Consider the following 21261-nt stretch of genomic DNA (forward strand, 5'->3'; position numbering starts at 1 on the left):
GCCGTGACCGACACCCCTCCCGACCAATAGAAGGGCGCGGAGGCGCGAATTAAGCGGCGGGGGCGAGCTGGAGGCGGTGCTCGGCGCGGTTAAAAGGAACAGGTAGGGAAGGGGCCGGGCGGCCACGACGCAGCCAATCAGAAGAGCGGGGAGGCGGAGCCACGGGTGATTGACAGGGAGGGGCGGGCAGCCGGAGCCCCGCGGGCGCCGGAGCGGAGCCCGGCCCGGCCCGGCCCGGCCGGAGTGTCCGCCCCGCGTCCCGGGCACCGCCGGCCCGCTGCAGCCACGGCTCGGCGCTGCACAACCGCTGCGTTCGGGACAAAGCGCGAGCTTACCTGGCAAAAGCCTGGAGGAGAGGCACGGTTCACCTCACCCTCACCCTGATGAAAACTCATCCAGCTTTGCTAATTAGACAAAGAAATCCAAACAGATTTAAGTTTCTTTATTGATTAGTTTTTACATTTTTTTTTTCAAGTTGCTTCTACAAGTACCTGTTTGAAATGGTCATGAAATCACAGTAGTTGTGTCCAGCAACACTAAAAACAAACAAAAAAAAAAACCAAAACAAAAACCCAATCAACCAAAAACACCCTTTACAAACCATGAGGGAAGAGGGGTATTAACCATCAGTTTAGGATGAGCAGAGCAGTCACAAGCCCCACGTACGTAGCCACAGCTGAGTTTGTGAGGAAGGAGTAAGGAAAGAGCAAGACAAAACCATGGACATGTACAAGTAGTCAGCACTTGCAAGAAACGCTCCTCAGGCCCAGGAGTCAATCTTAAAAACACTCATAATGCAGTGGAGAGGTCACAGCCTCCAGCTGTGACAATTCAGTACTGAGCAGCACTAGCGAGGGTAGATCACATCCAGGGACACTGCTGGAAGGGGTTAGTTGGTTAGATGCAACGTGATCTATGAACTGCCCCTACCAAGCATCGGCTCCAGGAGAAAAACTGCTCTCAGCACTTCTGCCTTGTGTTTCAGAGCCCACGGGTTTTGTTTTGATTCAGCCTAACACCCCCCCCCTCCCCCGCTATTGTCAGACACAGCACGTCAAGCTCAGCATCCTTTTCAAGAGCTGCCACCCTTGGCTGCACAGACATAAAAGGCCCAAATACACCTTCAAGTATCTGTAACAGTTCCAAACCCAGTTCACAGGTTACAGCCAGGCGGAGCTTCACTACTCGAAAAAACACAGCTATGCTTTATGCACTCAGGATAAGCAGGTAGCTTTTTTTTTTCCCTCCAAGACTTTAAAAATAAGAGCAATTCTAAGGTCAAACTGAGGCACCCAAGCCAGAAAGCAGGATAAAAAGTAACTTGAGTTGTCTATCCATTTTGGAAAGTCTTCATTTATTGTAGTGATTATTTAAAGCATACACTATGGTATCAAAAAAAGCCATAACATGCAGACAGGAGACTTTTTCAGGAGATTTAGCAGAAGCAAATGTAGATTTACAATTAGCTTTAATATAATACTATTTAAAAGCTGATAGCAGATCTCAAGTTCACTTTTGATGCTTTGAAAGAACATGTATGCACATGGTTTGTTTGGGAGTTTAAGGCAATTTGCATATTAAGATAAAAAACCATTAGATTAATTAGATTTTTATGTTGTGCTCAAAATGTTAGCTGAATTGAAACCATTTACACATAGATCATCTCAAAGGACTGAGAGTCATAATAGCAGCTGCTCCTTGATAAAAATACAGTCCTGAGAACAAGCTAATAGCAATGCTTAAGCTATGACATCTTCCATGTCAGAGTATAAGCTATTTTTGCAGTAAGGAGCAGTATTGACCAGGTGTTCAACAGGCAAAGGCATTCTAAACATGCAATAGCTCCCAACAGAAGTCTGAAATTACTTCCAGTATCTTGCTTACAATAGTTTATTTGTACACTGCAGAGAGATCAAGAAATCCTGCTATGCATTTGTGATCACTAATATTTCAAACACAACAACCAAGGGATACAACATAAGGACAGGCAGCAAAAGGTGTTTTACAAAAAAAAAAAAAAAATCCAAACCCTAAACAAGAGTCTTTTAGTAATTGGTTAGATTGTTTGCAAGGTAATTGGAACACTCTTCCCCCCATAACCCCTGGGAATAATTCCACACACTATACCTTATCATATGACCAAACAACACTGGAGTGTTTAAGTTCAGTGCAAGAAGAATAATTTCAGGACATTTAATTTCATTCTAAACAAAGGCAAAAGTTTATCTATATAGACATCCAAATGCCAACATATTTGGTACAGTGTAATGAATTACATCCATCTCACCCTCAGAGGTAATGCTCTTGTAGTGCTCACCTGCATTCCACAAAAAAAAAAAGTGTTTGAAACAGTGTAGTATGGTAGACTCAACACTTTAAAAAAATTTATTCAGCTGGAATTGGAACTTCCTAACATTCACAATATAATTTAGAATGCACTTGTTACATGAAGAGCAGATAAAAGGACTTAAAACAGTTTCACATACCAGTTAAGATACTCCACATGCTCCTTCCCCACCTACAATACTGACATCTTGGTTGTGGGTTTTTTTCCCTAACAAATACTCAGTTCAACTTGTCTACCTGCCTACCTCCCCCATTTCTACAGCAGACATACAGTGACAACAGTGAGGGGATATGGGACACTGTCTTATTCAGTGTTTGGGCCCTACAAAGGAATAGGCCTAGCTGAGAAATCGAGTTTGACAATGAGCTGAACATGAAGTGCTTCAGCAACTGAGGCAAAGCTGCTCTCAGGAAGAGCTGTATCGTCACAGAGAGGAAAACACCAGTGGCTGAACAGAGGGCAAAGGGGGAAGTAGCCTAACCACACCTCCCCAACAACCCTCAGCTTTACAAAAAGAGTTCAAGAACAAACAAAATTGGTTGTCTGCAAGCTCTGCAGGAATAAATGCCACATTAAGATGACCCACTCGAAATCCTAGATTGTTTGTCAACACTTAACAGGGCTTTAGCCATGCACAGTATGCATATATTCTATTGACTGCCTAACCCCTTCCCTTCCACCCCTTCTTCCTCTTTCCCCTCCCCCCAAAAGAATGAAGTTGATTGATTAGAGAGTTTCACTACTGGTTTCCCCATACATCCCCCTAGTTTTCTTTTCTTTTGAGGGCAGGGGGGGTGTCAAATGCATTGACAACTTTTCTTCAAACAATTACCAAATTTCAAGGGGTATAAAGACATTGGTGCATTTAGGAATTTACATATTTGTAAAAAAAACTAGTTATAAAACTGCATTTTTATCACCTAGCACTTTCAAGATTCATTGTTATATTTCACTAATTAATATATTAAATTAAGCCAAGGTTTGAGACTGGAAAAATTCTACCAATCTATTTAAGAACAGAAAAGAATATTTAAAACCAAAAATGAAAAGGTTAGTTATGTTACATTCCAAAATCCACAGCCCATTATATTAAATGCTTTCTTTCTACAGGAATGATGCTCTTTAAAACAGATGATTGCAAATATTTTACTGCTAGACACTCCATTACATTGGATAGTGTGACTGGAACCTGTGGATGGTGAAATCTTGAGGTTTGTCCAAGTTTCAATGTAAGGTGTCCAAGGTCCTCTCCCAGAACCCCGTTTGAAAGTAACAACAACAACAACAACAAAAAAAAAAAAAAAAAAAAAAAAAAAGAAATCACAGATCAAGTTCTTATGACTTTTTTCAATCTTTCCTTGGCTTTCTGTTTCTGGGTGATCTATTCACAGTTTCCTCCTCCTGCAAGAAAGCAATTTGTGTAAACATCAACAAAATAAAACCTAAATATACCCTTAAAAACCATTTTGAGAAAATCTATGAAGAATAATCTACTTTCACTTTTACATTAGAATTTAGTTCTTGAAAAGACCTACTGCTGTAAGTACTTTGTGGCAAACAGGCAAATTCCTCATTTTCACAGTGGATGTACACTATCTGTTGGGAGTGCTCAACACTCTGCTGCTGGGAGAATCCTTTAACTTCAAGCAACACTCCACCCGTTTTTAAGCCAGCCATTTTATCAGTGGGGAGCACTTAAGGTCACATCCTGACTGCACTCAAAGCTGAGTAAGCCTTTTGCCTCAAGAAGACACCTTCCAACAGTCCCACTCCTCTCTCAAAGCAGGCTCTACAGCAGTGCCTTTAGCAGGGTGCCCAACTGCTGAAGTCAGCCACAGCAATTCCTATTCTTCAGGGTGACTAAGTTTTCCAAAGTTCTTAACTGGGAGGGGGGTGACATGAGCCAGGTTAACTTTTAACACTGTAGTTAAGGCCTGTTCTACATAGTCTATGAAAGAAAATGCACAAGCTTCCTTCAAAGATCAAGCACTCTTACCTCTGATGCAGGTTTCCTGTCTTCTTCCTCCTCCTCTTCTTCCTCCTCTTGACTAGCACTTCCTAGATCAGCATCACTTTTCTGCTTCTCTTCTAAGGGGGAAAAAAAAAAAAATATTCTCCTTTCTGACTTATCTTCAGTTCACATTGGCTTTATTCCACATCTGCAAATCCAGCTGGTTTATTCTATCAAGGAGAACATTGTTCAAGATTATCTAGTTTACCTACCAAGCTTTTCCTCATTTGTGTCCTCCTCTTCCTCCTCCTCTTCTTTTTCCCCTTTGTCTTTTTCTTCTTCTTTCTCATCATCCATCACATCAGGCTGAGGAGCATCAGTCTTTTTGTATTCTGCAGCACTCGGCTGTTTCTGAAAGGCAATATCAAACCCAGGCAATTATTTGTGACATTCAGGCACATTTTACTGAACCTCCTTTTAAACATGATACTAATTATCAGAGGAAATGCATTACCTTCCCAGAACAGCAGAAAAGGACAACAAGAAACACTGGCAAAGCCACAGTGAGGATGTAGACTACCCAAAGCCAGGGACGTTCTTCAGCAGCTGCCATCATCTGGCCCACAACACCAGGCTGTAAGACCAAAAGAACTGTCGAATTTCATCCCATACAGCAAGTTGTAGCAGCTAAGTTTAAGCTACAGAATTTTCAAACAGGCTTTTTGCAACTTTAAACATTATATTTCAGACCTCAAAAAACCCTCAAGCTAACCTGCACAAGTACTTTTCCCATAGCTTAGAAATTAAGCATTAGGCTAAACAGTCCAAATATCAGAGCAAAAACTCAGAAGAGAGCAGCGAGTACTCTTAGTTACTTATAGCAACCATTAACATACTATCATTATGAATTAAGGCTCAAACCTGGATTACCAAAATCCTCAGCCTTGGCACATACGGGTATATATTGACAAAGGCTGTGAGAGAGAACAGTGGAGGTGCTTCCTCTCAGCCAGTTCCACTCAGCAGCACACAATTAAACCTTCCTCTCTCACCTCTGCAGCACCATCAGCTGCCTTTTTCAGTCCCCATCCATCACTTGCCCAATCATCAGCCACAGCTCTTTCAGTACAGATGATAAAGTTGTCAAAAAAGATGTCAGATGTCATGGACCATAACTCAAGTCCCACAGCACTGAAGGGAGTCATCTTGAAAGGTTCCAAGTCTTCAAAAAAATCTGGGTTTGGGATCTTTCTAGGTTTCCATATGCCCTAGAAAAGACAAAAGACTCACTAACTAGAAGACAAATTTTAGTTTTCAGCCCATTAGGAATGAAGAGATATAACAATCCATTGCACTCAATTACAACATCTACAGGTGCAACTTACCAGGCTTTGGGAATCACTACAATTAAGTGGTGCCTGGTAAGAAAGCACTTTGAATCTGTCCACTTGAAACACAGTACAACCATGACAGCACTTGAATTCTTAATTACATCTGCTTAATCTAAATAATTTTGCTTTTTGTAAGGGAAATGCTGCATTGGCCACGAGCTTAAGCAATGAAAAAAAACACCAACCTGATAGTTCACGTTATCAATCATCGGAGGCTTCCATTTGCCTTTGTAGTTTGGATTGTCAATCATTGGGCGCTGCCAGGTACCACAGCCAGGAGCTGTCTCACATTTAGGATTTGCAATCTGAGGTGCCTCCCATTCACCGTCCATATCTTCATCCCTGAAAAGACAAGCTCAGTTTTGAAGTTCACCCCTGAGTAAGGCTCAGGCAATGTCTGATTTCTGGGAAAAATCAAAATTCCTACCACAAAATGGAGATTCTGAAACTTTATATAGCATAAGTGTGTAGATACATATACTGCAGAAGGAAGGAGGATTTCAAAGACTGTGAAGCACAGATCAACAAAAGCCAGTCCCTGAGCACAGCGTCTCCCACTGTCTTTTCTAAGAAGCTCTACCTCAAGATGAACATCCCTGCCCTGTTTTGCTTACAGTCACAGAAGAGTTGAAAAATGCAAAGGTGAATGCAAGACATGAGTCCTCAGACCACTGCCTTGTACTTTTGAAGAAAAATAGCCTGAACAGCAACTTTGTCAGTAAGCAACAATGAACTGCAAACGTCAGTACCAGAGTCATGAAATATTTGCTGCCATTTGCAACAGGCAGCAAACTTACCAATCTTCAGGTTTCTCAGCATCAGGGTCTGCTACATATTCTGGCTCATCATCCAGCCAGCCCTCTGGTTTCACAGCGTTTTCATCTGCAATCTTTGCAGGAGCATCCTCATCCCTTGAGAGCAGAGCATTATGTGTTAACATACAAAACACGTAAGAGTTCTTAAGCCCAAGGCATGATTCTACAGACTCTGAACAAGCCCACTGCTCTAGACAGCCAGCCACCTTCCCTTCTGTCAGGGTCACCCCATGATTTCAGAAAGGGATTGCCTTGCAATCCCTTACCTACGCATGTGCCTCATGGCATATCAAGGTGCCAACTGCAAAGTACTACTACTACTAATTTTTTTAAAAACCAGCCTAAAAATGGCATATTACAGCAAATGCCATTCTTAGCAACAGCTGCAAAAACACATTTGTGCTTGATATTGGGTCTATCACTTACAAAGCACAGGTACAAAGCCAGAAAGCCAGGATCAGTTTCTGATTTAGGAAGTCAGGTTTTTCAGTTACCTTATCTATACATTGCACAAACAAGTACAAAGATCCTTCAGTTATACCTTCTGCAGCTCATCTTTTGATCTCATCAAGGATGAAAGCAACAGGTAGCATAGGAATTTCACTAAAATCTTTGTCTGTGGCCAACACAGGAACAGGAGCACTAAACAGAAATTCCCAGAGCAGGTGGAACCTGTCTGCCTCTGCCTATTGAAGTGCTGTTAAGATGCCTAAACTGACAGTGTACTGATTACAAGGGTGAGACTCAAAACCTTCCATAAGTCACATGAGAAAGACATTTTGATCAGCACCAAATCATCAGGCGAAGGACTCCCCAAATTCCACCCTTCCAACGCCTTACCAGTCATCTGGTTTAACAGCATCTGGGTCTGGGATTTTTGGTCTCTCATCCCAGTCCTCAGGCTTCTGGTCATTTGGGTCCTCAATCTCTCGGGGTGGATTCACAGGAGGAGACATATCATTTAGCAAATTCCCACTGTTGACAACTGTTTGATCGACCAGTATCTCAAAACTATTGTCAGGATTCAAGACTGTAAGGAAAGAAGTTGAAGTAGTCATTGCATGTACGATACAAAGCATGAGTCATAAGGCATCACTCATCTGCACTGTACAACCCAAGCTACCACCTACCCATCAACTGCTATAAAGAACTGTTAAAAACCTTTCTCCTTATGCCAAAATACAACTAGTGATGATGTACCACATCTCACCCTGTGAGAAAGCAGACTCCTGGCAGAAGTCCTACTTTAAATGTTAAAAGCACAGAGGTTTGTAGAGTGATTTAGCAGTTACCACAACAAGTTGACCTTGGCACAGTAAGAATTGCTTTACTAGTAAGAATGTATATATTCATATTCTACTCGAGACTGAGACTTCCTACTACTGACAGGATTTTAATCTCACTTCTTTATCTACTGCTGTCTCTGTAGCAGGAAAAGCTAGAGATAGTCCTAAAAGTACTTCCTGAAAGATTTTGATCATAGCCAATATACCAAACACTATTTCAAGAACTCCTGAGTTTGTCTGATACATGAAAGCAGAAAAAAACCCAAACAAAACCAAAACAAACCATGATGCCTCTACATCTAAAGCTAGTGTTACTCAGAGGCAGCATTCAGGCAGCTTATAAATGCTGATAATTATTTCAAATATACTTAGTTCAAGTTACTTACAACTGCCCTGAAATTCAGTTCTCCTTTAAGTATTAAGTTCAAGTTGCATGACCTTTCTTACATGAATCAAGACTTTCTGGAAGGATGAAATAAGCCTTTGTATAGACAATCAGTTTTTGCATTTGAAGCTTTCAAGTGGTTTTTAGTTGTATGGTGCATTGGCACAAGTATTCATCTGTTCATCTGGCTCACTTTATGAGCTTTTGGTGCAGGAAATGTAGTAGTTATTAACACTCATAGTTAGCAGTCACCATACCTAGAGTATAAAGATGAGTCTTCTTATCAGTAAAATAAGTCTTCAGATCTGCATCTGGACGCTTCGCGTGCTTCTCCTCGTATTTGCCGGTCTTTGGGTTTTTGTGCCGGAAGATGAAGTGCAATTTATAGTCCTCTCCACATTTGTCAGGGCCAAACATTATTGTATATGGAGTTTTGTCATGGAACTGATCCTTTTAAAACAATGCAATACTTTAAAAATACAACTTAAGTCACTGTCTGTCATAAGAATTCCCAATTCATTAGACATTATTCTGCAACTTGGATATCAAGCTCATGAAGTCCCCACACTAAAGCTTATATTCCTCATATAAGCCTCCAGAAAAAAATAATGTGCTGAGAATTATCCCAGCTATTTCATTTTGCACCTTTGGGCTCTATTTTCCACATGGAAAACACCAGCTATTCAAGTGTTATCCAAAAGATTAGTGTAAGTGATTCCCACAATGTTTAAGTATAGCTCTACATTACAATAAAGTATTTTAAAAGCTATCAATTAGACGTATCAGTTACTGGCAATAAAGAAAGACTAGCGAGGCCACTGAGTTTCTTTCACACAAGTGATAAGCAGCACTAAAAGTGAGGCCAAGTTGCATTTAGTCTACACTTGTGAACTGGGGCACTGCCTCAATCTAACTGGATATAATCACCATTGAACTCTTCAAGTCTATTTGTTCTTGCTAATGTTATCTGAAAATTCAATGCATATATGAAACGGATTAGGCAGCCAAGTTGTGTTCTTGGATGTTCATGGTTGTTTTGGAGTTTTTTAATAGTTTGGAAATTGTATTAATAATACAACTCCAATGAGACTGCAGAAGGAAAGAAGGATGGATAACAAGTCATAAAAGGTATATCCTATAAAGTCTAGGAAAATGGTTAAAGAAAACCCACAGGCTACAAGAGCCTACACAAGGTTATTCAGCAGTTCAGCTTTGTCCGAGCAAGCTAAACCTCTTCAACGCAACGAATGAGAGGACAAAAAGCAGTTCTTAGGCCTTAGGAGCTGGCTACTTCCTAAGCACCTCCTGTTTGGTTCTAGAACCCAGGAAAATCTGAAGTACTGCAGAGTTTGGCAAAGGTGCACAACCGCTCAGCTATTAGGGAACTTCAGAGTTTCCACTCAAGGGGCTGTCACGTTTCAGTACTTACCCTCTCCAACTGAAAGCACTGGGAAAATGCTGAGTGCAAAGCACTTGGGCAATCAGGCCCCACTGCCTTCGCTAAAAGGGTTTGTTCAGGAAGAAGCAAAGTGAAAAAATTTCAAGTTCTTTCACAGCTAATACTCAAAACTAGTAGCATTACTCACCAGGTTCAACTCAGGGGTTTTTGAAAGCAATTTCACATAGGCCCCACCACACTCTATTCCATTTTGGAAGTTTACTTCATACCTAATTTTAGTTTTGAATAGAAAAAGGGAGAACATATGTTATCATGAGGAAAAATTATTTATGTAATACACAATTACAATTTTTTCAGTACAAATTAACAGTAACACTGTTTTGTTGTTGTTTGCTTTGAATCACTTACCCAGTGAATATTAAAGATACAGACATACAGATATATAAAGATATAAAGACTAAGAAAATATTCACAAGAGGCTGAGAAACAGTTAAAAAATTGAAGATTTAGAAGACTTATCTTGACAGAAAAGATTAAAGAAATTGAGTGCTGGCCTAGAAGATAATGACCTACAAGTAGAGAGAAGGAAGAAAAAGCTTTCCAGTATGTAACACTTCAAGAGGGATTGAGGCAAACCAATTTTTTTCCCCACAACTACTATGGTAGACAGACAACTCAATGTGCAAGACTACCAAAGCAAAAACAATTGGATTCTAGGAAAAGCCCCTTCAGGGTTATATGCATACAACATTATAATTAGGGATGCCAAGGAGCCTGAAAAAGGCATAACATCTCTGTCAGGAATAAGCTAAGTATGCTTGATCTTCTCACAATGCCAGCAGCTGGAGTGGATAACCACTGGGCTTTATTTTTAGCCTTGTATTTTGAGCCAAAACTAAACAGTGCAAAGCAAATTGACCAATTCATTATCTTGTGCCAACATGAATTAGTTTACTCTTTGTTTAAAATTGATAACATTGCTAATAATGCACAATTCAACTCTTCTCACTGAATTACGTTTTTCCCCGACTTGCTTCTCTAACACACATGCAAGTAGATTCTTCTACAACAGTCATGACCAGAGCTATGTAAGGTGCTAATCTTCCATGGCAAATGAACTAAGACACAGGAAGGAGGAAACAAATGCATCTTTATCCCTCTGTCCACTTCCCCTCAGAAACAAGGGGCAGTTTACTGCATAAGAAAGTGCACTGACCTATTTACAGACCAGCTTTCATTCAAAAGGACAAGGACTTCCACAATTAGCTGTACAAAAGTCAGTTGCCTGACCTTGTTACTACAATTAAATCAAGTGCACTGAAGCCAAAAGACAGGTTACCAAGTCTAGTTTGCAGAGACTTCTTCCCTTTTCAGGCTTCAGAAGGACCCATGGTGTTACTAACTCCTCACTTTGGGAATCTGGGTTACTATTTTACTCTCGCTCAAAACAGTGTAATAATATGTTACAGCAACTTGTGTCATCTAGACCCCCAGTCAACAAAAGCTCAGTTATGGAATTAACCTCAGCCTGCTATCATGTCACCGTGGAAACAACAGAACACTAAATTATTATTTACTTACTGTATAATAAGGGGTTTGGTATCAAACACAAATGGCTTGGAAAGTTTGGATGAAATTGCATGATGCTTGGCTCGGGTTACCATTACAAGCCCTTTGTCTCCTGGAAGCTTAGTTTCCTTCATGTCTTGGACTTCCCATTTACCTGGGGAAGAAATTGACCAAACGCTAATTTATTTTAAGATCTCCAAGTGGCTATTTTGTTTAAATCAGAACTATGTTTTATATTGTTAGCCAGTTATATAAACCCGCCCCCCCATTTTCTTCAGTGAATATAATTTTAGCTGAGAAAGAGAAAAGTCTTGCACCTCTTTTTTATATGTGACAAACAACATCAGAAACATTTATCATCCAAAACCCGGGTTTGACTCACCATCATATTTGGCAATCTCATCATCTGTATCATCCTTCTTGGCTCTGGAAAGGATCCATCTAGAAGACAGATATCCAGTGGTTGGAAAACCATACATTCTCCACACACACACACACACTAAAAACCCTGCCCTTAAGATAAGGCAGCCCTTGCTGTCTCAGGACTACACCCCAGTATCTTGATCCCCTGAGGAGTTCTATTCTCAAGCCTGCAAACTTTTCTGTGTTTGCCACTTCCCACCCCCAGGTAGGACCATGGCCCCATGAGCAAGTGCCTCGCTCCCGTAAAAAAACAGGAGCAGCACCTTACCATCCTCACAACACCTGAGGAAAGTAAAAAAGCCACATGTAATGGCCTCACCTCCCCTTTATTACGAGAACTTAAGGAAATACTGATTTAACTCAGCATTTGAACAGCTAGCCTCAAGAAGTCATTACTGTAATCCCAACTGAACAGGGGCCCTTTGATTCAGTTTTGAATAACATGGGCTCTGCAGAGAGGGTTTCTCTGCCTTTCACCAAGATTTTACATGATTTGCTGTACTGAATCATCCTTCAGATTATACTCACCCATCCAGAGTTCCTTTATCAAAAGATTCTGCAAAATATACTTCACCAGTTGGGACGGGGGGCCTGTAAGTAACCTATTGGAAAAGAGGGGCATTTATGCACCTTTCAAGACACATTCTCTATTCCACAGAAATACAAGCATGTAAAGCTCGCACTCCCTCCTACACTTGAGTACAGCTCACCTGGACATTCTTGAAGCATAAATACAGAAATTACATAAATATTGCTGCTTGTGCCAAGCTGTTGTGCTCTTGTCTGCAACTAAAACTCAAGTATATATCTAGCTGGAAATACTAGCATTAACTCTTTATACTCACATCACAGATTTCAAGGTTAGATCTGTCTTGTGGAAGAACATGGGGGACACGAGAGCAGGAACAAAGCAGCCAACCTTAATTCCAAGCCCTACTCCCAGATAACATCTTTAATAACATTACAACATATTAAAGGTTAAGAAAGTAAAGACAACTTTGATCAGACCCACATTAACTGAAACACAAGCAGTAATTCAACTGTTAAAAGAAGTTCTATGCCAAACCTTTGGAGCTGGAGGAGGACTGCTTGTTTCAGACTTGGACTCTTCTACCTCCTCAATACCATCATCCAAGTCATCCTCAATATCAACTACATCATCAGCATCATTGTCTTCATCCATATCATGTGCTTGGGCAGCAAGGATCCCAAGGGCTAGCAGGGTCACACACAGTAGCCATTTCAGCTCCATGTTCTGAATAAATAAGACAAGGCAAAGAGGTCAAGCCAGCACTGCAAGCAGAGCAACGCGTTGCTTCTTGGTACAAATCCGACCATCCAAGGCAACAGCTGAAGTGCAAACTTATCTCTCCAACTCTGTTATTTACTGCATCTGTCTGAGACAGCTCTAAAAGCTGGAGAGGAACACAACATAAAGCTAAGTATTTAATACCAAACAGATGTTAATTAAGTGGAGAACCACATATGCACATTCTGCAGATCATGCTGCAGAAGTGTCATAATTTTGCTCTTACACTGCCACAGCCCACAAGCAGGACAGCAGACACATACATGACACCACAACATACATGGCTATAAAAGCCTAAAAAGAAAATCTATTTTGTGCTTATGAAAGACTTTAAATACACTATGCAGGAACTCAAGCTTCCATTCAGTCCAGAAATTGAAATACAATTTCCTAGTTTTTTCAAGCAGAGAGCAACCTGTGGAATAATCAGTCCTCGTCTGCTGTTCAATATACTTTTTGTCCTTCCAAATGCAGAACTCTGGTGTTTTCAATCATCAAACTCCTTCCCCAGGTTTTATTGTAGAATTACTGCCAACAGTCATTGATACTACTGCCAGACACCTATAAGCAGTTGAAGCTCCTAGAAATTGCCACTTGATTCAATTCCCTTCTTTCAATCTTTAATTTAACAAGATGACCAAAGAGAGTAGCTGTTAACTGAAGCCTTACAGAATTAAAATATCACACTTAAATTAATTCATAATGTGCTCAGCACCTTGTCACACCTAAAATATGATAGACATTGGCAAGCCACAGCTTAAAATACCTTGTAAGTAAAATGGGTTTCAATTTGACTTGCCACCTAGAAAAACAATATCACTGCATCTTTATGTTGATACAGAAGGCAACACTCCTAGAACACTGCTCAGTTTTATCTGCCCAAAAACCTCACAACAACCTGCGCCTTGCTTACCTTTTCTCCTTTGAATCCCACTCCAAATTTTCCTTCCAAAACCAGAGTTATAACTGAGACTAAATTTTTTTGAAAACAAGTATAAAACAAAGCACCCCCTCCTCCTTCCCTTACACCTACCTCACGCTGTAGCCTTGCAGGCGTTCAAACATAACTCAAGCAGAATTAACAGTGCCTGTAGGGGCTTAAGATCATGATAGGAAACAAACTTTCAACTTTCCAAAGCATGTTTAGGCAACTAAAAGAGTTTACATTCTCAAAGGCTTATCAGCACTATCCAATATTCCAAAACTATGCTGCATACCAGACCTACCATTCTTAGATTATTCTTTAACTTACCTCTAATGACAGAGAGGATGTTTTATAACTACAACAAAATTGTATTTTAAAGACTTGAGCTGAGGTCATGTCCAGTTTGTCACTACAGCAACATGCAATTGCAGCCAGTTTTCCAACAACAGTGATGGCCTTGAGGATTATTGTCCAAATCCATATGCACAGATCTCCCCCCCCTCAGTTCAGGCAACTGCACTCAAACACCTCTGAGCCAAAAGGACAATCATTCCAGAAGGAATAGCTGACAAAAACTTTCAAGGGCTGTTATATATGAGCACAGCTTGTTTGCTTAATGCACAGTGTACAGCCAAAACTGAAAACAGTTTCAGACCTCTCAACAGCTCATAGCTCTTAATATTAGTGTGAGAGCCACAACACAAAACCAAGGACTGAAAACAGTCAGACATCAGTACCCTTGGAGCTGCAAATTCTTCTTGCACAGATAATGTGTTCTTTGAATAAACTCATACACACCAGCATGAAAGCAATACAGAAATGAGAGCCTGAAACTTCATCTGAAAAAGTGATCTTTAGATCTTTGGATGTGCCCTGTGTGACTGAAGCAACCATGGATGAGATGGTACAAAAACACCTTTCCACAGAAAGGGTTTCACTTCGTCTTACCTTACCAATAGGGCCCCACTAAATATTTTTTAAATAGAGCTAAATTCAGGAAGATTATACAGTTTTATAACTGCTTTCAAATTATACTATGAAGATAGAATGAGCATGTCATGATTTGGAAAATGATACAACAAAGTTAATCTTAAAAGTATAGCAAGATTAAAAATGAGCCAATTCTCTCCTCTCCTAAGAGGAAGGAGGAGTTTCTGCACCCTTCCTCCCAACCTTGTAGGAAGGGTATTAATGGTTTAGCATGCAAGTAATCCTTTAAGTAATCTCACCAGTAGCCAACCAGCATGAAAGTTTTGGTGAAAGAATTAAATCATTCCCCACAACTTTCCTGCCAGTACTGACTCCATATGCAATAAATTACCTACTTCACAATCCCACCTCAACTACAACCCTTTGGAAATACTTGTCAGCAGCAAATGGACCTTGGTAAACGCTCACACCCAAGTGGCAAAGGTGCATGGCCTCAGAAATTCTTCTGTCAAAGCATCTCAGTGAAACTGGACAATTCTGCCAGGGACCACACAGCAGGGGCAGAAGTTTGCTGCTGCACGTCCGTGCTCCTGACACGGCCACAGGTATCTACACTGCAGGTCTACACTTACTGTTTAATGCTCTGTCTGAATTTGAGGCCTCGCTGAACCTCATTTCAAGGGAAAAGTATTTTCTGGTCAAGTTTCACCTCCCAAAAAAAAAGCAAGCTAAAAAAGTCTGAAGAGAAGCTAATCCAGTTTCATATCCTTACTTCTTTACAGTCATTAGCAAGCAGTTGTCACAAGTTTATATCCCTGCAGAAAGCTGCTTAGAACACTTCCTACATATTAAATCAGCCTCAAATTCAACATAAGCTACCATTTCATATACCTTGAGTACAGGCTGGTAGCTTCTTCTGCAACTGCCAGTTATCATGCCAATCTCCTTATTCTGTTTAACCTGAAACAATATAAAAAGCTGACTAAATTATAGAAAAAAAGGCACTATGTTCTCAGAAGAGCAATTTAAGTGAAGCACACATTTTTGATATTTAAAAAGCTACTTCTATCCATAATGGATGTACAGCTACAGGAGAAAATTTCAAATTCACTTTACTCAATCCTTAGGGACACAACATAAACACAATTATGCCCTAGTAAATTAGGTTATTCCTAAACAGAAGAGGAGGGGAGGGGGAGAGAGATGCAGCTCAGGTTTTATACAGAACAGGCGTAAATCAATTTTTCAGTGGAACTTTAAGTTGCTGGCAACTACAGGTGTTCAATTAGTCACCTAAAACGTAGTCTAACCCTCAGACACACACACCTACTCTATTATGATCAGACTTCTCCCTTATACAAGTGTCCAATTTCCAAGCAATTACCATCCTTAGCCATTTTTTACTTTGCCTGCACCTCCCTTCTTCACGTTTATCTGTACAGTATTTCTGAAGGCTGGTGTATTTCTGATCATGCAATTGCTGAAAGCCATTAACAAAGGAACACTTTCATAATAGGTGAGAGCTTCTGACGTCTCCATTCTACTTCAGTGCAACCATCACTTTCACCATAACAACGTTTCAAGTCAGAGATAACAACTACTTGTACTTTTTTTTTTTAATAAGGACTTCAGTCACTTACAGACATTAGCACACCACTCAGATCGGAGGGACAACTACTGTAATCCCAAAGTACTAACAAGGAAGAGAGTTTGAGACTGTCAGTGCTACAGATTACTTGTTCTCTCTCTGCACATATCCATGGCCGGCTTCTATCCCAGAAAACTTCAGAGCTGACATTTAAGCACTGTTCACCTGATCGTCCAAAGGCTGAAACATTTTACCCCAGAATTTAGAAGATCTATAGCAGAGTGCTGGAAGCAGTGTCCTGGAACAGCTGCACCACAGACTTTACTTTTTCACAAAGTAAAATCAAAACCAAATTGGAGTGAGATTCAGAAACAGAATCAGCTTCTTGCCCCAAAAGCAGCACTCCTAACATGTAGGGTTAAGTGATTACTACCTTTGGAGTTCAAGGCTTTCAAGAAAGTCATGCATCTTCAAAGATTAAGTTTTATTTAGAATTCCCCTTTCTCTGGCGATAAAGGAGAAAGTTCTTCTTTACTATTGGCACAACACTGGAAACACTCATACAACAGACAATTGTCACTATTCTCCCTAACATACATGTCCCCTACAAGAGAGCGAAATTGCCCGTAGAAAGGATCTTCAAGTCCTTTGCTATCATTCTTCCAGAACATACTGTTTAGTAACTTCCCTGTCAGGTCAAACAGAGCCTGCAAAACCAGTTTAATCATCTCCTTGGTTACTAATCTATTTCAGTGGTTCATCAAGCCAGTTCTTAATACAGCATTATTTCAGAATATATATTTGAATGGCTACTGGCTATCTAGTTTATTACTTACCTTTTTTAAAAAATAATTAACAGTCAGACTAAATAGACCTTATAAAAATAAGTCACTTACTATGAACTACACCTAGGCAATTTAACTGGATGAGCATCAATGGTTTCTATTTCAGCAGTACCCGAAGTCTCAGCTGAGTGACTCAAGCAAAGGAAGAGCAAAACCCACTAGCAAAGTCCTGTGTTCCAAACACTGGGCTTCAGTGTGGTATTTACAGCAGAAGCACACCAGTGAAAACAAGCACAATGCAGTCTCATTCAAGGCAAGAATTAGGGAAGAAAAATTTAAAGTCAAATGTAAAGACGATTCATCACAACACAAAAAAAAATTGCAAGGAGACAAGAACAGAAAGGCTGAGACACAGATATCCATCTTCCCTCTCAAATGAGAGTTCTGTGGGTTTTGAGCAAAGGCTTGGTTACCCTACTTGGTAGTGTACTAATTTCTTAAAGTCAGAATTACTGAAGAGCAGAGGAAATCTCTTCTACACCTCACAGTCCCTCTGCCTTCCACATCCTGCCTCCTCTGCGGTGCCAGGGTAACTGTTTACGCAGTCTCATGATGAACCAGCCGCTGGTTTAAGAAGGCTCGAAGTCCTCCTGCCATGTTATTTTAACCCTGAATCAATATCCCAGGCCAATCCAGCAGCAAAAGCAGAAAGAGTTGTAGCAGTATCAGTGAAAGTAAGTAGCCAAGGATAGAGGAAATAAAGCTGATGGCAGCAGAGTCATCTTAATGCCACAGTTTCAAGTGCAGGCCTGTCACCTGCACCTGCCTGACCTGTCTTTAGGCAGACTTGGGGGATGGACACCATGGTGAAGCTGAACATTGTGTGGCCAAATACTGTAATTTCAACAACCAGTACAGTGCCTCAGCACCCCTCTAAAGGGGATAGAATAAAATTATGTTCATGTATATACAACAACTCATATAACGCAGACAAACACTTTTTCCCCTGAAATACTGTTTTACAGTTAGACAACTTCCAGCATTGCTAAGATTCTGCCTTTAACATCATAACTCAATCAATAGCAGACAAGGCTAAAGAAAACCACCTTACTAACAAGAAAAAAGGCAATAACTCTCCATGGTTTGCCCTCCTACCCCCTTTTATTTTTTTCTTAAGTAAGGGGTGGCTAAGATACACTGCTACATGAGAAAGAAGTCTCCTGGAAAGGATTAGCCAAACCTCTCCTGGAGAGCCCCACAAAAAAAGCTGCCTCCTGTTTGGGTTGTAGAGAGCACAAACCAGGCAAGGGATTAGGTGTGAAAAGGGACACCAACAAAGCTTGCTTTTAATAGGCATTTCAAATATGCCAGTTTCTAAAAATAATGTACAACAGTGCAGATACAGTACAGGAGCAAACAGCAGATACTGTTTGTCAGCACAGATATCCTTCCTGCAGAACTGGAAGTCCTTGGAGGGCAAAGACAGAACTGTAGTTTTTTTAGATCATAAAACAGATAGGCTGCTAGGAAAATTATATTAGGTGGGGGCACATCTGGAGGCACCCCAAGATCTTTCAGACCATCACACCTAGAAATTGACTGAAGTTTGCCCTGCTACAGAACTGATTCCAGCAAGAACAGGCTGCTATCACATTTACTACCAGAGGCAGAAAACCAAAGGCCTGAAAAGGAAGTAAAAGGCAGGGCTAAGTACAAGTCTCAGTGTATTCTCTGTAAAAGATTTATTCACTTGCTCAGGGGAAAGTACTGCAGCACACCAAATGAGAGGGTGATCTGATGGAAGTTGCAAACTTTCTTACTATTTTACATTAGATTCCCTTCCTAGGATGGCAGTTGATCCCAAGAAGCAGTTTACACATTATACACAGCTTGTGATGTTGCCTGTAAATTGTATGAGTATCTTCTTCATAACGTTGTTTTTTTTAAAACATTAAAATTTAATACGAAGTTTTACTCAAAGCTTTTCCTAATTTTATTAAGTATTTTGCATAAGCCCATCAAATACAGCTAAATTAACAATAAGGTGGTCTTTGAAGTCAGGTACCTCAGCATGAACCTAGAGCAATATATATATATATATATATCTCAACCTAAATTTAACCATTATTTTATCTGCATTAGCTCATACATTATTATAGTTCTGCTGTCTCTTTCTGGTATTTTAGCAACAACCAAGACCACAATGTGCAAAACTGTCCCATAAAACCCATGTGTTAAGTATGCTTACTTGGCGACGTTAAGTAAACACACTGCATTTAGAAATACATTACATGCCTAGAGACCAGTTTTCAGACATCTAACATACTCTAAATAAGTTCCAGAAAGAGTTTTCCACAGTGATCTGCAGAGGCTCTGCAGCATTAATTATGTTAGTACTCATCATACTGATGTCTGGACCTTTACCATTACTACATGTCTTTTTCCCTTCACAACCAAATCACCTGCAGCATTTCTCTTTCTGCAGCCTAGAAAGTTCTGAACCACAGACCTGCATGTCTAAGTTCACTCTTCAGAATCAGTATAGGTAAGAAAGCAGTGTGCTGTACGTGCTTTAATTCAAAGGTGTGGGTTTTTTTTCTTTTGAAAGCACACAATACAATCCTCAGCCAGAAATGAGAACCGAGATGCCACTTATACACAATTTTATAGATACTCAACGCGAACAATATTTGGGGGACAAAAATCAAAGCATGCATTTCAATTCCCTCAAATTCTCAGATCTTCCTGCTGCAGATTCCTCGCCCGCACTTCACCTGTTGGGCCCCCAGCTCCACGCCCTGAGCTCCCCCTTTCCAGAGGCTTCTCCTTCCCCTCGCACAGCCCCAACCAGGCCCACGCCACGCTCAGCACGCCCCTCCTGTTCTCCCTTTGCGGGGCTTCATGAGGAACACGTTCAACATTATTTCCGACACTAGAACACGTAGCCAGATAAAACCTAAACCACGCGCTGCCCACATCTACCTCCGACCCTCGCCTCCCTCCCGGTTCCACCCCGCGGCCCTGGCACCGGCCGCTGCCCAGAGCGGCGCTCCCAGAACTTACCAGAAGAGCCGCCGCTCCCCCCAGGCCGCTCCGAGCGAGTGCCGAGCGGGACCCGGCACCGCCGCCGCAGCCCCGCGCCCGCCCCCGGACGCAGGGGCCTCCCCAGGCCGTCCCTCTCGCCCTGACTCCCGGGGGTCCCCGCCTCCTCCCACCCCCGGGATGGGGCCGGGACCACGCACGGGCCGCCCACCCCCCAGGGCCCAGCAGCGCCCCGCCGCACACCCTCCGACAGGCCCGGCTCCCCCCCTGCCTCACGCCGCGGGCGGGTCCGTTCCCCGCCCCGATGTTCCGAAGCCGCAGCGAACGGAGGGGACGGACGGACGGACGGACAAACTCACCCTCCACCGCCCCGGCCGCCGCCGCCGGGCTCCCCTCACCTCCGTCACGTGCCCGCGCGCCCGCCGCCACCCGCCTATCTGCCGCGCGCCAGCCCCACCCCCTCCTCACGGCGCTCAGCCTCTCCCATTGGCGGACGGCGCGGCCGCCCGCCCTCCCAGCCGCCGATCCTGCATTTTGACTGGCTAAGGTCGCCGCCACTCAACAGCCGGCCCGCCTCTAAACACGCCCTCAACGGCGCTGCCCTTCGTGGAGCGCTGTCATTGGTTGGCGGGGTTGCAGGAAGTGCCGGCTGATTGGGTGCCGCGGGGAGGCCGTTGGGATGTGGGCGGGGTCCCAACGGGTCTCGGTCCTGGGGCTCTGCGGCGGCTGACAGGGTGTTGCGGGCGGTAGGGGGCGGTAAGGGGCGGTGGGGGCGGGGCCACCGCCGCCTCACGGCCTCCCCGAGCCCCCCCCCCGTCCCCTCACGTCCCTCACCCTCTGCCTCAAAAATACCGTTGTATTAAAAAGGCATCTTTATGTCTTCTCGTTCCTTAGAAAAGGTGTTCAGGTTTTCTTGCCTCTTCAGAAAATTTAGTGTATCCGGTGGTTTTCTTCCTCGATTACAAGCCGTGGGTTTAATAAAATAGTGAACAGTGACACGCACTCCAGTGTGTTCGGAACATGGCAGTTCTGCTCAGCAGCTGCTTGCCCAAAGGCCTTGTGCAATTCTGGAACCTTTAAGCCGTTCTGTATTTTGAAAATGAAAGTAATGTAGTT

General features: G+C 42.1%; 1 protein-coding gene across 3 annotated transcripts; it reads right to left on the minus strand.

Moving 5' to 3' along the window:
* Positions 1-427: 427 nt before the first annotated feature.
* On the minus strand, positions 428-20564 carry CANX (calnexin). Of its 3 annotated transcripts, none has more exons than XM_048319776.1 (15): positions 20505-20564; positions 12633-12821; positions 12095-12168; positions 11526-11584; positions 11156-11297; positions 9762-9843; positions 8433-8625; positions 7345-7534; positions 6487-6600; positions 5875-6031; positions 5351-5566; positions 4813-4932; positions 4571-4709; positions 4344-4435; positions 428-3748 (listed from the first exon to the last, which is right to left on the minus strand). In XM_048319776.1, exons 2-15 carry the CDS (start codon positions 12816-12818, stop codon positions 3695-3697), a joined length of 1818 nt encoding a protein of 605 aa, XP_048175733.1. In that variant the 5' UTR covers positions 12819-12821; positions 20505-20564; the 3' UTR covers positions 428-3694. The 3 variants fall into 3 exon arrangements, with proteins under 3 accessions (XP_048175733.1, XP_048175734.1, XP_048175732.1); XM_048319777.1 differs by lacking the exon at positions 20505-20564 and adding an exon at positions 20167-20190; XM_048319775.1 differs by lacking the exon at positions 20505-20564 and adding an exon at positions 15622-15646.
* Between the last annotated feature and the right edge of the window lie 697 nt (positions 20565-21261).

This window comes from Corvus hawaiiensis, chromosome 15, assembly GCF_020740725.1.
Source record: "Corvus hawaiiensis isolate bCorHaw1 chromosome 15, bCorHaw1.pri.cur, whole genome shotgun sequence".
NCBI classification, from domain to species: Eukaryota; Metazoa; Chordata; class Aves; order Passeriformes; family Corvidae; genus Corvus; species Corvus hawaiiensis.

Coding starts and splice junctions, on each gene's coding strand:
- CANX (XM_048319776.1), bottom strand. CDS start 12,818: ATGGAGCTGAAATGGCTACTGTGTGTGACCCTGCTAGCCCTTGGGATC. Junction 12,169..12,632: donor GTCCTCCTCCAGCTCCAAAG/GTTTGGCATAGA, acceptor CTTTTCCAATAG/GTTACTTACAGGCCCCCCGT. Junction 11,585..12,094: donor GATAAAGGAACTCTGGATGG/GTGAGTATAATC, acceptor TCTGTCTTCTAG/ATGGATCCTTTCCAGAGCCA.